Source organism: Poecilia latipinna, unplaced genomic scaffold (assembly GCF_001443285.1).
Source record: "Poecilia latipinna isolate Pla-1442-1.1 unplaced genomic scaffold, P_latipinna-1.0 Scaffold258, whole genome shotgun sequence".
In the NCBI taxonomy this organism is placed as follows: Eukaryota; Metazoa; Chordata; class Actinopteri; order Cyprinodontiformes; family Poeciliidae; genus Poecilia; species Poecilia latipinna.
In genome coordinates this window covers 315974-328503 of record NW_015112874.1, presented here as the reverse complement: position 1 = coordinate 328503, position 12530 = coordinate 315974, and the positions used below count along the sequence as shown (strand labels likewise).

Here is a 12530-nt window from a genome sequence, read left to right as displayed (position 1 = left end):
TTTAAGAGGTAAAAAAAAAATAACAATAGATGAAACGGGCCATATCCCTAATTATCTGGGTGTCAAACATGTTTCTAGATGGACACCCAGTTCGCTTCATGTGGAGGACATTGGCAATATGACACTGTGCCAAGTTGAGTCTCTTTGTGTGTGTGTAGCGAAAAGGAAACACAGGAGGCCAGGAAACTATGAGTGGGGCCATGGGGGGCCCCTTGACCGGTGGTGACCTGAAAACTCATCAACATGCCACTGAGTGTCACAGTGCAGCTCTGGTTACTCTCCCCTACTGCTGGTCAGCTTTGTTTTCACATGCGCCCAGGAGGGGACTGCTTGTAGCCGGGGTGGGTGACCAGATCACACACAGCTCAGCCTCTTGGCCCACACTCCATTCCCAAAGGGCTGGCTTTTCTGTAAGGACTCGCACTGAGAGGACCCAATGTCCTAGCAAAAGATTTATCATGCTTGATAATATTCATTATGCTTAATGATATAGTCTGATTTGCATGATCAAAAATCTGATTAGTTCTCTAACAGGAATAACTGTTTTGCTGCTCTGGCAAACTGGGACAAGAACTGTGAACAACTAGTGCAGGGAAGATGTTTCTTAATGAGACTTCACATCAATTAACTACAGTTTAAATTATAGATAAAGTGATGGAATACCTGTGATGTTTGCAGATCCCAGTTCAGTGAATGACAACACAATGGACGTAGGAATAGCCTCTCTAGGAGCAACGCATTTCTTTCTGGTAAGATGGTGCTTTCCAGGATGGCCAATAAACTTGATACCTTTTGGAATAGATACTTTTACATGTACCTAAGAGAGAAAAAGACAAATAAGAACCACTTGACCTCATCAACATGACGGCAGAAAATGAGATGATCTTTGTTCTATCTCTCTCATACTGCGCGTTTCCTCAAACTGCCGAAAGCAAAGTTATTATAATTTTTTTTTTAAATTCACATTTAGTCAAGCATATTTCCATGCTGCTTGACTTAATGCCTCTCAGGCTTCATGAAGGATTAAAGTGTGGTCGTCATCCAGTTTTCACAGGGTGCGGTACCGCAAACAGGGTCTTTTAACAGTTCTTTATCTCCATGCCACGAGTCATAAATAACTGAGCAGCAAATATAAGAATCACATGTTTTAGGGATGGACATCAAAGAAAGGGCGATTCTGGTTTGCATATTCACCAAACATGACATCAGGGCAGCACACGCAAAGACCATTTAACAGGCTCATCTGCACAAATCATGATGTCATGTAAATGGAGTGCAGGATGGGTCCATTTAAGGCCAGAATAAAGTTTGGATAGCTCTTCAAAGTGAGTACTACAAACTAATTTGGAGCTAAAAAAAATCAGCTCTTCACATTGCATTCCTCAGGAATTTCAAATACCTCGTCTCAAAGACTTATCTACTTTTGAATGGTGCGAACTTTAAGATTCAGAGAAACAGATTACAGTAATAGATGAAATTACTGAAAAGCAAGGCTAGTAAAAAAATCATCACTAGTCAATAGTGACTAATGATTTTTTTCTTTTTTTAAATGTAGGATAATTTGTGCTACAACAACAAACACCTCTGAATGACAACCAACAAATTTAATCTCCGGGGTCCATGAACAATAAACCTGTTTTTTGAAATGTATCAATCAAAACATTTTATAGTGATCTGATATGTGTAAATGGATAATAATTCACCGTTAAACTGCATACTGAAACTGACGTACAGGGCTTGTGCATAATAACGAAGATATTTTTGCATTGCATCTGTTTCCTTTAACTTAAAATGTAAGCTGAAGAAATCATTGACAAGGAGTACAAGGTATCAGAAAATGCAAGCTACAACTGTTTTAATCTTTTTCCTAGAACATCCTCAGACACGCTCAGGATCTCCTTTTAAATTTACATAAAGCTAATGTTGACCTATGTTAAATCATGATGGCGTGGCATAGGTATTACGGTGTGCTCTGTTTGGAATATTCTTCGAGTTCAACTTGGGGAAAAACAAGGATGACCTCTTAAGTCAGAATTCCAATAAGAAAATTTGCACCTCTTTGTTTTCAATTCGCTACAACAAAACATACAGGAGTGATTGGAATTATTTCTGAATAACAGGCAGTGTGTGAAAGTAAAATATCACCATTGGAAAAGTGTCTATTCCACCCCCCTCTCAGCAATCAATTTTATTTTAATTTTTTTTTACCTCTGAACAAGTAGGAAGGTAGTTGTAGACTGTAAGAGGGACTTTGGTCTGCTCCCCTCTAATTAAACTGTAAGGCAGCGTGAAGTCAACAAAGAAGGGCTTGAAAGTCCGAAGCTCTGTCCTCTCTGCCAAACTCAGTCCCTTCTCCTCAGAGAGTCCAACAGCTTCTGTGACCCATGTGGTGATCGAATCTGGGACGTCCAACTGGAGGAGAGTCTCCCCGGTTTCAGAGCTGTGAGTGACCCAGTGAAACACAACTCAGAAACGTGTTGGACAATGATAACATTTTGACATCATTTATTGATGTCATTTAACACAAGCAATGAAAAACCACATTTGATTGATAACGGTAGATTTAATTGGACATTTTTATACTGCTAACACCTGTGTCAACACCAACATCTCAACTGATGTAACTACAGCAAACACTCCAAATTGGATGGCGGAGAGGGACGCTTGGATGTTGACTTAATCTGTTCCTCTGTATGGAATGACTTGAGGTCATTCCTGGCAGCATGCATTTCATGTTGGTCTTGGCGAAGTCAAATGACATATTAAACTTCAAAAAGCTGCATCACACTCCTCCTTTTGATTAAAGTTGGCAAGAATCCACTGAAAAATACTTTTTAGGAAAGTCTGAGCTTTGAAGTTTACAGGAAAGCAGAACGGAATGTGGTCCTCTCCAAAGCCTTTGTAAATCTGTTGGATATTTTGTCGTGATTTATTTTAGAGACTTTCTGTAATTTTGCATAACATGAAAATGGGGCTGTATGGGTGCCTGGGTGTAGTCAACTTCATAAGTTTCTCAAAAAATGAATGGCAATAACCTCTCAGAAAGAAATGCTGGACAGTATGGACCTGTCCATAATGAAGCAAATTTTATAAAAGAGAATACTGACCAAGAAATAAGCACATTCACCAAAGTCAACTTTTAGTCTGAAATTTATGCACAATGCATTCAGGAAAAAAATTCAGATGAAACCAGGCTTGAGCTCTTAGGCTACAATGGCAAGAAGTATGTTAAAAAGAAGATTTTACTCTTTTTACAAAATTTAAACTTAAGCTCCTAATTCTTGTTATTCTTTTTTTAATCATTATAGATGCATGCTGTATTATCAGCAAATAACTATCATGAATCTAATACATTTGGGAAACCTCAAAAATAATTACATAGATGCCCACAATAACTGTAAATTTCAGACTTTAACTTTTTATTACCATGTTTACAAGATTCTCTATTGTGCAATGTACTTCTTTTTTAGAATAGAATAGAATAAAACGAAATTATATTGTACAGTATTACAATATTATTCTATTCTATTCTATTCTACAACCGTTTATTATCCCACAAAAAGGAAATTCAGGTCTAACAGGAGCAACAGGTATAAAGCTTCACATAAAAAAGTTTTTAAAGTATTGAAATCCACATATTAAAAACAAGATCACCATCACCACCACCAACAACAACAACAACAACAATAACAATAACAATAACAATAATAATAATAATAATAATAATAATAATAATGTGCAGTTATTTCATTGTGGCATTTTTAAAATCTATTTTTCCTTGATAAGACAAAGCTGAGTACAAAAACAAATGCTTCAGAGAGACATGAAGAGTCAAAAGATTTATTTACCTGATGTTGAAGCAGTGCCACACCCAAGTTTCAGGGAAAAATGTGCGTCTCCGCTTCTCGGTCCTACAACACAACAACAAATGGATTTGTAAAACATCAGTGGAAAATGTCATTTAAAAAGCAAATTATTTTCAACTGTTTTGTAGTCCGTCTTCATTGCTTCCTTTGGCTCATGGGAGCTCCATCTTGTAAGGAGAATAAAGAAGAGACGAGCAATAACCACCTTGCAGAGGCATCCTTGTATCGCTGCATCAGCAATTCTGGTATGAAACATGGCAATTAAGAATCTGGGAAAATATCTCTAGGAGAGGAGCAACTAAAAATTTCCAACCATGGAAATAGTCAGATTTTCTAAGCACAACATTATCCTCACTTCACTGTCTGGCCAGCATCAACCCCCGCCAGCTTACCACCCAAAGCATATTGTCACTGATTTAATGACATGAATAAAAATAAATCCTTAATCTCTGACCAAAGGTATTCTGGTACCAAATTCACTTATTAACAACCAATTTAAAAAATAGCATATAGCTTACAGATCAGGCAGGTTGTGAATCTCTGCTGCTCCTATAGTCGTACAGTTGGATCTCTTTCCTCAGGAGTTACTTATGTGCACAACAATGTCTTCTTCTCAAGTATGCAATTGTGCCATATTCTTTCCGTTTTTGCTTGATTTGGATCTCATCTGACAGCAGATTTTTTTGTTTATTTCATAGAAGCAAATATAGTGAACATTGCTTCTATGTATAATAGAAATAAGATGTTATGCACACAGATTTCTAGTCAAAGCCAATGTTCAATGCATCTGTTAGTTATGTCTCTTACTTGGCTTTTGACAATCTGCAAACAGGAGTTTGGTATAACTTTCTATTTTCTTACAAATCTTTCATAAAAAATTTTATAAAAGTTCAAAGCTAATAGTGGATATGTAAATGGATTTAAACTGAATGGAGTAGCAGACATCCACTTGGCTGTCTGCTGCTTCTTGGACTTCTTGGCTGTTTATAAATAATCCTCTTCTCGTTCGGTAAGACGTGCTGAGTTTTAGTTTTTCCTATCTCAAACTCAGATACCAGTTGTATGACAATACATAACCAACAACAATCATTAAACTCTTAAAACTACTTCACCACCTCAGTAGCACTGTCCTACCTGGTTGTGGGCCTCGGGTGAATGGCGGTCACTCCAACTGATGTGTGTGGCTGAAAGGCAGGAACAGCCTCATCAGTGTACATCCCTCCGCTCTGCCGATGGTTTAAGCTCACCATATCTGTCATCACCACCAACCCTGTTTCCTGGAGAATAAACACGTTTAAAGGAGATATTTTCCACCTCGTTTTGCAACAATGTTGTGGGCATTTAAGCTGCATTTTCTCACTGTAAAAGCAAAGCGCGCATCTTTAGTGATGTCCCATTGCCATGGGAACACCGATGACCGCCTCCGTCTCTTTGAGGACAGTCCAGGCCACCACACGTGTCCGTCATCTTTGGGAACACCAAAAACGTCTGACACGTCGAAATCAGCCATCTCTTTAAACACCTGCACAGTGCAGACACATTCATACAGAGGAATGCAACTTGGAGGGTTAGGTTTCTGGGTGGATTTCCAAAACACCTGCGTGCACATCAAGCTACAGAATAACTGAGTTTCAGAACAATAATAATGTGACAAACCTTGTTGGTACTAAGCTGGAAGTCAGGCTTTAACAAATAAAGACTCTTATCCACAGTGGCCACACAAACGCATGAACCCCTCTCACCCCGGACGTGCAGCATCACTGAGTCTCCTGGCATGGACTCATTGGATGAAAAAGAAATAGACACCTGGAAACCCAAACAACAAAGAACTTACAATTGATATATCCACAAAATAAAACTAAAAGGCATTTCTAAATGCAAAACCACATATAAAGCCATTGTTTGTTTTGTATGTGATTTTTTTTTCATGTCGACAAAACATTTAAGTTTTGTTTTTGCCTAAACAGATGCATAATTTTAGGAAGGAAAGTTTTATAGGAAGGAAGATACAGTTAGAAGAAGCTGCCTTTTAAAGAGGGAGGGCTGTTAAGGATCAGCCATAAACTTTCACACTTCAACACTATTTTCCCACCCACACAGTCACAAATTAGCCTCATTAATCTCTTCGCTGCTGCCCTCCTTTCGCCATCGGCAACTTGTCATCCTCTCATATTATGACTGTACTTATCTGCCTGTGGCCTGCACGGTTGCTTTATCATCATACCCATTCAACCCCTCCTCCAGCATACTCATGCACACACAGAGACACAAAAACATACACACAATCCACCCACCCACACACATAGTGTTGTAAGGGCATACCAGAGAGCTGTAAATACTTCAGGGAGTTAACTCCACCTAATTCAGTAAGGAATTGGAGAGCGCTGTTAGGCCAACGCAGCTGTTTGTTTACTGACATTACACTGTGGTGTAATGGCTGATGCATGGATACTTTGGCTCAGTTCCAAAATGTATACAGTAAGTCCACCCTTTACAGCTTTTGATAAATACTTATTAAAGATTAAACAAATTATTCTGCATCCAAAAACCTTTTCTTCAGCAGAAACTCAGAACACACTGATCGTGAGACTGTTATGTGTCAAAACAAAGGAAATACTCTTTAAGAACATGATAAAGTCTTTACACTGTGTCCAAAATTATCTAAAAATCCAATAACAGAATGAAACAAAATAAAGGTTTATGAATAACAAACTACTTCTGAGCTCTAATTTTTGCTTCATAAATTCTTTCTGGTTTTATAGGACTTAAGTTAGTCAAACTTATCATCATTGTGAACAGCTCTACAAAAAAATAAAAACAACCCAGCCGAGGCAGAAAGACTTGAGCAATGACTTTAAAGAAACAACTGTTGCTGCCTATCAGTGTGTGAAGATGACATTTCCAGACAGTTTGAATGCCCCCATTCTACAGTATAGAAGATTATCCCCAAGTGAACAACATTTAAGACAGTTGCCAAGCTTGTAAAAGGTAGCCATCCAAACAAATTTGGCCCACGGTAAGACTGTGCAATGCGCAGAGAAGCTGCAAAAAAAAAAGTAAGATGCACATCCCTGATTTTACAGGGCTTAGTTACCTGCGAAAATGTTTACATTTATTTCAACACAATTAGAAATAGACTCAAGAAGAGAGACTTATTTTGGAAGGTGCTAAGAGAAGGTCCCTTGTCCCTAAAAAAGCCAAACCAGCAAGACTTAGATTGGTAAAGTTGTATATAAAGGAACCAAGGTTCTTCTGAAAGAGAGTCCTTTCTTTAAATGTAAAATGTAGAGATGTTAAGAAATAATTTACAGTAACTTGCTCGGAGACAACCAGACACAAACCTTCCATGTTTATCGTCAAGCACAGTAGTAGAATGGGTGATGATAAGGGCTTGTTCTGAATTTACATTGGCACCCTGCACATCAAAATATTATGAGTCCATCTTATCTGACAGCTAAAGCTTTGTTCATCCAGCAAATTAAGAAATAAAGAAGAAAGGGATAACCTTTCTCTATAGCCATGTAAGAGACTAGTAACGGGTTGCCAAAAAGAGCCTCTTCAAGTTATTGCTGCTGTGGAATTTAATGGACACACTGTGATTTCAGAACTTGATCTGCAGCAAATCAAGGTAAGAATGTCCTAAATTGTAAAAATCAAGAACTGAGAGAGTACAGTATGTATGCTCTCCATGCACCCACTGGAGCCGTGCCCCAAAATACTTTAACTGAATAAATGATAATACTAAAATATAATATAAACAATTATGTCAACAGACCTTGTTTTCAAGTTCAGGCTGAACAGAAATTTGCAGACTGTCTGTCACACCCTCGCCATTTTCTCTGACGTAGTACACCAGTAGACGGCTGAAGGGCGCCATGATGTGACTAACAGGAAAACGAAGATAAGACACACAAGAGTCCATCTCAGCCTGAGACAAAGATCCTGCAACACCTGACAGAGTGAGAGAAAAGTGAGCTCATGGGATGATACAGTCTTATGCATAATTCTTTCATCTGCTTTCTGTTAATCAGATAAATTGTACAAACAAAAATTGAGAACACAAGGAAAAAATTCTACCAGAGGCAGAGGAAGGGAGCTGGGTGGTGTGAATGTTCTTATCAAAGGTCACGGTTGCCCTTTTTCCTCTGTGTGAGGCCGTCGTGTTGGCTGGCTCTTTGCCTGACAGGATGATGTTTCCCCTGGACGCCACCTCGTAGTGCAGCGTGAAGTTACAGGGGCAGGTAGATTTTAGAGCCACTTCAGCCTCTTGGCCAACCTACAATCACAGAAACATTCAAAGTTGAGTTAACCACTACCTGACTTATCCTTATACCTTTTGGACACATCTTTTTATTGGTCCAAACCCAAGTAAATTCGAACTTAGCACAAACTTCCAAAAAGACAAACAAAGCAAACCGTACTTTAAGGGGAGCGCTGGGACTCTGGATCTGGATGTGACACCTGCTTGGAGAATACCAACTGCTAATGGACAGGTAATTAGGTAAATACTGGTCTCCCACTGTCTTGCCGTCAATGGATGTCACTTTAGTCTGTTTGAAATAAAATGAACAAAATCTAAGATTTGAGAAAATGTATTTACATTTTTTCCCATTAGTCTTCTTATTTATTGGAAGCTACTGACCTCAAGCCAGACATATTGTGCAGCTATCGGAATAGAGGGGATTTCAAAGGTGGCTTCACCACCCTTGGAGATTAGTTCGCTGGTGTAAATATTGTCCTTTGGTGTAAGCTCTGCCTTAACACGCACCCTTACGCCATCAGCTGGGCTCCCATCAGGATAGGTAACCTCAATCTATAGATACAGAGGGAACAAGAATGGGGGGAAAAAGCCAACAGAGTCCATCAATAATGTTATTTCATCTACAGTGTCAATACGTTCCTTTGTAGAATCTCACCTTCCCTTTGTAAGGCAGACCTGGCTTAAACTGTTTGCGTGTCTCCTTAGAGTACTTGATGTCAATGAGTTGTTTATGAACTGCTGTTGAATCATCAAATGTGGTTTGCCTGCTTCCATCGATGCTGGTCACTGATGCCCAAATGCTAACTGTCCCCCTGAAGTGATCAGCCACATCCAGCGGCATCATGTCTTTCACACACAAGCTGAAATTTGCAGAGCCTTTAATCTGGAAACAAATGAAGAAAAGTACCACAGATCTGGCAAAGTTGAAGGATTGCAATTTTTCTTGACAAAAGACACAAGATTGACAAAAACAATCGTACACTTGTGAAAGACACCTCTATTGTTAAATTTTTCAGGCTAAACAGAATATAAAAAAGTCTTAGAATACAGCTAAAATGATAAAAAAAATTTAAATTTTGTCAGTAAATATCTGTCAAATATTGATTGAACAAATAATTACAGAACTGACCTCCATGGTTTTAATGACAGGTTGACCCATCTCATGGCGGTAATATCCAACTCCATTTACAGTCATATTCACTGTCAACTTTCCTGTTACTGGTTTCCCAAAGGTGTACCTGTGTGAAAGTGACACATCAGAAAAAATGCTATTAGTACAGTCAAAGCAATACATCCTGAAAAGTTTATTTATTTTAGTAACTCAAAAGGGTTGATTCTTTTTTTTTTCCTAAACTGAAATCAATTTTTTATGTTATCTTAGCATGTTTGTATTTTTTTTAACATCTGAGATGCTTGACTTATTTTGAATATAACTCTACAATGGGGTGTTGCTTGACAGACTACAATCAAGGAACTTTTAACACAGAAGCAAAATATATTCAATATATATACCTATTCAAGGCCATGTGTTAAGGAACTACGGCAAAACAAAGACCTGCAGCTGTAATTGTGACAAAAGTTGGTTTGAAAATATATTAGCTACAGTAGGTAAGAAAAATTACAAATACTTGCTACACTTTTCAGATTAATATATATATATATATATATATATATATATATATATATATATATATATATATATATATATATATATATATATATATATATATATATATATAAATTTGGAAAACTATTCATAATTTTTCTTACAATTCTTAACTATGCACTCCTTTGTGTTACTCTTAAAAAAATACAACTAAAATATGTTAAAGTGTGTAGTCATAAGGTGAAAATCATCTCAAAAAGTTAAAACTGTAATGAGTATTATTGCAAGAAACTGTAAGATGGAACAGATATGAATATACAAAACTACTACATATATATGTACAACTTATTATACATATAACAAGCATTGAGCAATGTCTTGTAAAGTATTCCTTTGAGCTTTTTCAAATTCTATCACATGTCCGCACAACAAATCAAGCACTGATGACTCCATACACCAATTGGGGAAGTCTTTTGAAAGTCGTGAATACTTCGACAAGGAACTGTGTAGTAAAGCTAAATGTAAAGTTACTTACCTGGCTGTGACACTGGCTTGCTCGCACAAGCTGAGATCACGGATGTAAGGAGGTGGAACTATAACCAGCTCAAATTTGGGCATCACTATGAGAGAGGAAACAAAACAGGCTCTGTTGGGTTTGTAAAATACATCTTTATATTGTCCTCGTGATAGTGTCTGCTTGGAAGATATTAAGTAACTTAAAAAGCGCTGGGCTATAACAATACAATTCTATACCTACTTGTAAAGCAGAAAGTGACTTGTATGTATAGATGGATGGATGTATGGGTGTTCTCACCGTATTTCTGCACTTCAAATGACTTGTTGTAGGTTTGACCCTGCACTTCCACAAAGATGAACCACTCTCCAAACACAGGCTGGTCAGACAAAGGGAAACTCATGTTCACAATCCCTATGGTAAAGGTGGGGGGGGGGGGGGAAACATTCACTATTACAATTCTGCCTTCTCCTGATCAACTATAGATGCAATAATCCCGCATTGAATACTGTTGATTATAATGTTGCACTGATTTCTAACTGTTTATGAGCTAAAACTCTTTGCATAGCTCATATGACGAATGATAGTCTTACAAAGTGATGATTGTGATATTGTGGAGGAATTGTGGCTTACCACAGCAGACAGGTTTTAGGCTCTTCCACTGGATCATCCGAGATCCTCTTGGGTCCTGAAAGAGTTAATTAAGATACTTGTGGATCTACAGTCTGCTGTGGAGTGGTATTGTCACATAGAATCCTATTTAAACCAATTTAATCAAGATCAGGGCTAGGTGAAACTAGAGTTCCAGATGGAGTCCGTCTACTATCAAAAGCTCTTCTAAACCTTTTTTCAGAATAAATACTTCACTTAAAAAGGCCCCACATGCGTGTTGCTAACTTTTGAGAAGTGTAAAAAAGAGAGAATAGAATAGAAGAGAAAAGAGGACAAAAAGGTTCCTTTTATGTTGTTTATATTTGCCTTGTTTCAAAGAGCACCCTGTTATCTAGGTGAGCTGCCTCGACTTCTGCTCTTTAATCTTAAATCATGTTGGAAACTGAAAATTGCCACTGTCTCCTTCCTAGACACAGCTCTGCCAACTCTGGGTGGTCCGGTTGTTCACTCACCAAAATATATGCTTCCATCTGCAAGAAATGAAGAAAAAAAAAAGCTTACACAACTTATAATGATAAAAATACCTACAGCCATTACAAGAAAATATGCTTCATCTTAGGTTTTTATCACATGTTGACATTCATTTATCCGTGGAAGCGAGTCCTGCTTTGTACCTGCAGTACTTTTATAGCTGCAAACATAAATAAACTGCATGTCAGCACAGTAACACAGTATATTTGAAGCCACTGCAAACATTCCACATGAAATGACTCTAACTTTGCCTCTGTAAATAGGTGACTGTTCGCTTCACTGCGCACAGGGCAAACTATGCTTCTCATCTTAACTCTCAATGTGAAAAATGTCAAACTGGAAGACAAACAATGTTTTTTTTCATATAAAATAAAACATCTAAAATTACAATGGGAATATTCTGAATTTCAATTCAGCAATGAAGGATACTAGAAATTAAAATGAATCCATTAGAGTCAGCAATATTGATCTTTTATTAAGCTTAATTATATAATTACCTTTTCATTTATGGGCCTCAAATCAGGTGCCACTGTGTAGACGTTAATAAGCACTGAAAACAACAAACAAAACAGTATTTTTTTAAAAAGTGAAAAAGGGCATATGGATATGTAGCATTTCACAGATTAACCAAGTATTAAAAGCTAAACTATTTTATTAGAAATGTTTTACAGTGATATTTACCATGACTACTTAATTATAGAATCTCTGGATTTGTTTATTTGCTAATATCTACAATGTACAATGCCAAACAAAAGAATCCCTAATCCTTTAACTTTTCTCATTTTATCATGTTACACCCCCAAACTTCAATACATTTTATGGTGAACATATGTGGCAGACAAACACAAGATTTCCTACAATCCTCAACCTAAAAGAAAGTGAAAAATAAAATGTCTGTTTCAAACCACTGAGACCTTCTCAGAATAGCTGTATTTGTACTAAGACTGATCTGATCAAAGCCAGAGTTGATTTACTAATTAGGCGACTCTGGAAGTTGGTGCCGCTAGATTTAATTTAGAGTATCATAGTAAAGGGGAGCCTGTCCAGGGTTTACCCCACCTCTTGCTCATTGAAAGCTGGAGATAGGCACCAGCACCCCTCCCGACCCCAATGGGATAAGAGTGCAAGAAAATGAATGAA

At 37.6% G+C, this 12530-nt stretch overlaps 1 protein-coding gene across 1 annotated transcript in view; it reads right to left on the bottom strand.

Annotated features, from left to right (window-relative positions):
• The window catches only part of cpamd8 (C3 and PZP like alpha-2-macroglobulin domain containing 8), a 45104-nt gene that overhangs the window by 23958 nt on the left and 8616 nt on the right, over positions 1 to 12530 (bottom strand). Inside the window, exons 4-20 of the mRNA XM_015033127.1 lie at positions 11888 to 11986; positions 11372 to 11389; positions 10881 to 10935; positions 10548 to 10661; positions 10269 to 10353; positions 9257 to 9365; positions 8783 to 9010; positions 8509 to 8679; positions 8288 to 8416; positions 7944 to 8142; positions 7642 to 7817; positions 5523 to 5672; positions 5227 to 5388; positions 5001 to 5143; positions 3849 to 3911; positions 2209 to 2440; positions 664 to 817 (exon numbers count right to left, since the gene is read on the bottom strand). Of these exons, the coding sequence (XP_014888613.1) occupies positions 664 to 817; positions 2209 to 2440; positions 3849 to 3911; positions 5001 to 5143; positions 5227 to 5388; positions 5523 to 5672; positions 7642 to 7817; positions 7944 to 8142; positions 8288 to 8416; positions 8509 to 8679; positions 8783 to 9010; positions 9257 to 9365; positions 10269 to 10353; positions 10548 to 10661; positions 10881 to 10935; positions 11372 to 11389; positions 11888 to 11986 (2287 nt within the window). The remainder of the gene's footprint in view (positions 1 to 663; positions 818 to 2208; positions 2441 to 3848; positions 3912 to 5000; positions 5144 to 5226; positions 5389 to 5522; positions 5673 to 7641; positions 7818 to 7943; positions 8143 to 8287; positions 8417 to 8508; positions 8680 to 8782; positions 9011 to 9256; positions 9366 to 10268; positions 10354 to 10547; positions 10662 to 10880; positions 10936 to 11371; positions 11390 to 11887; positions 11987 to 12530) is intronic.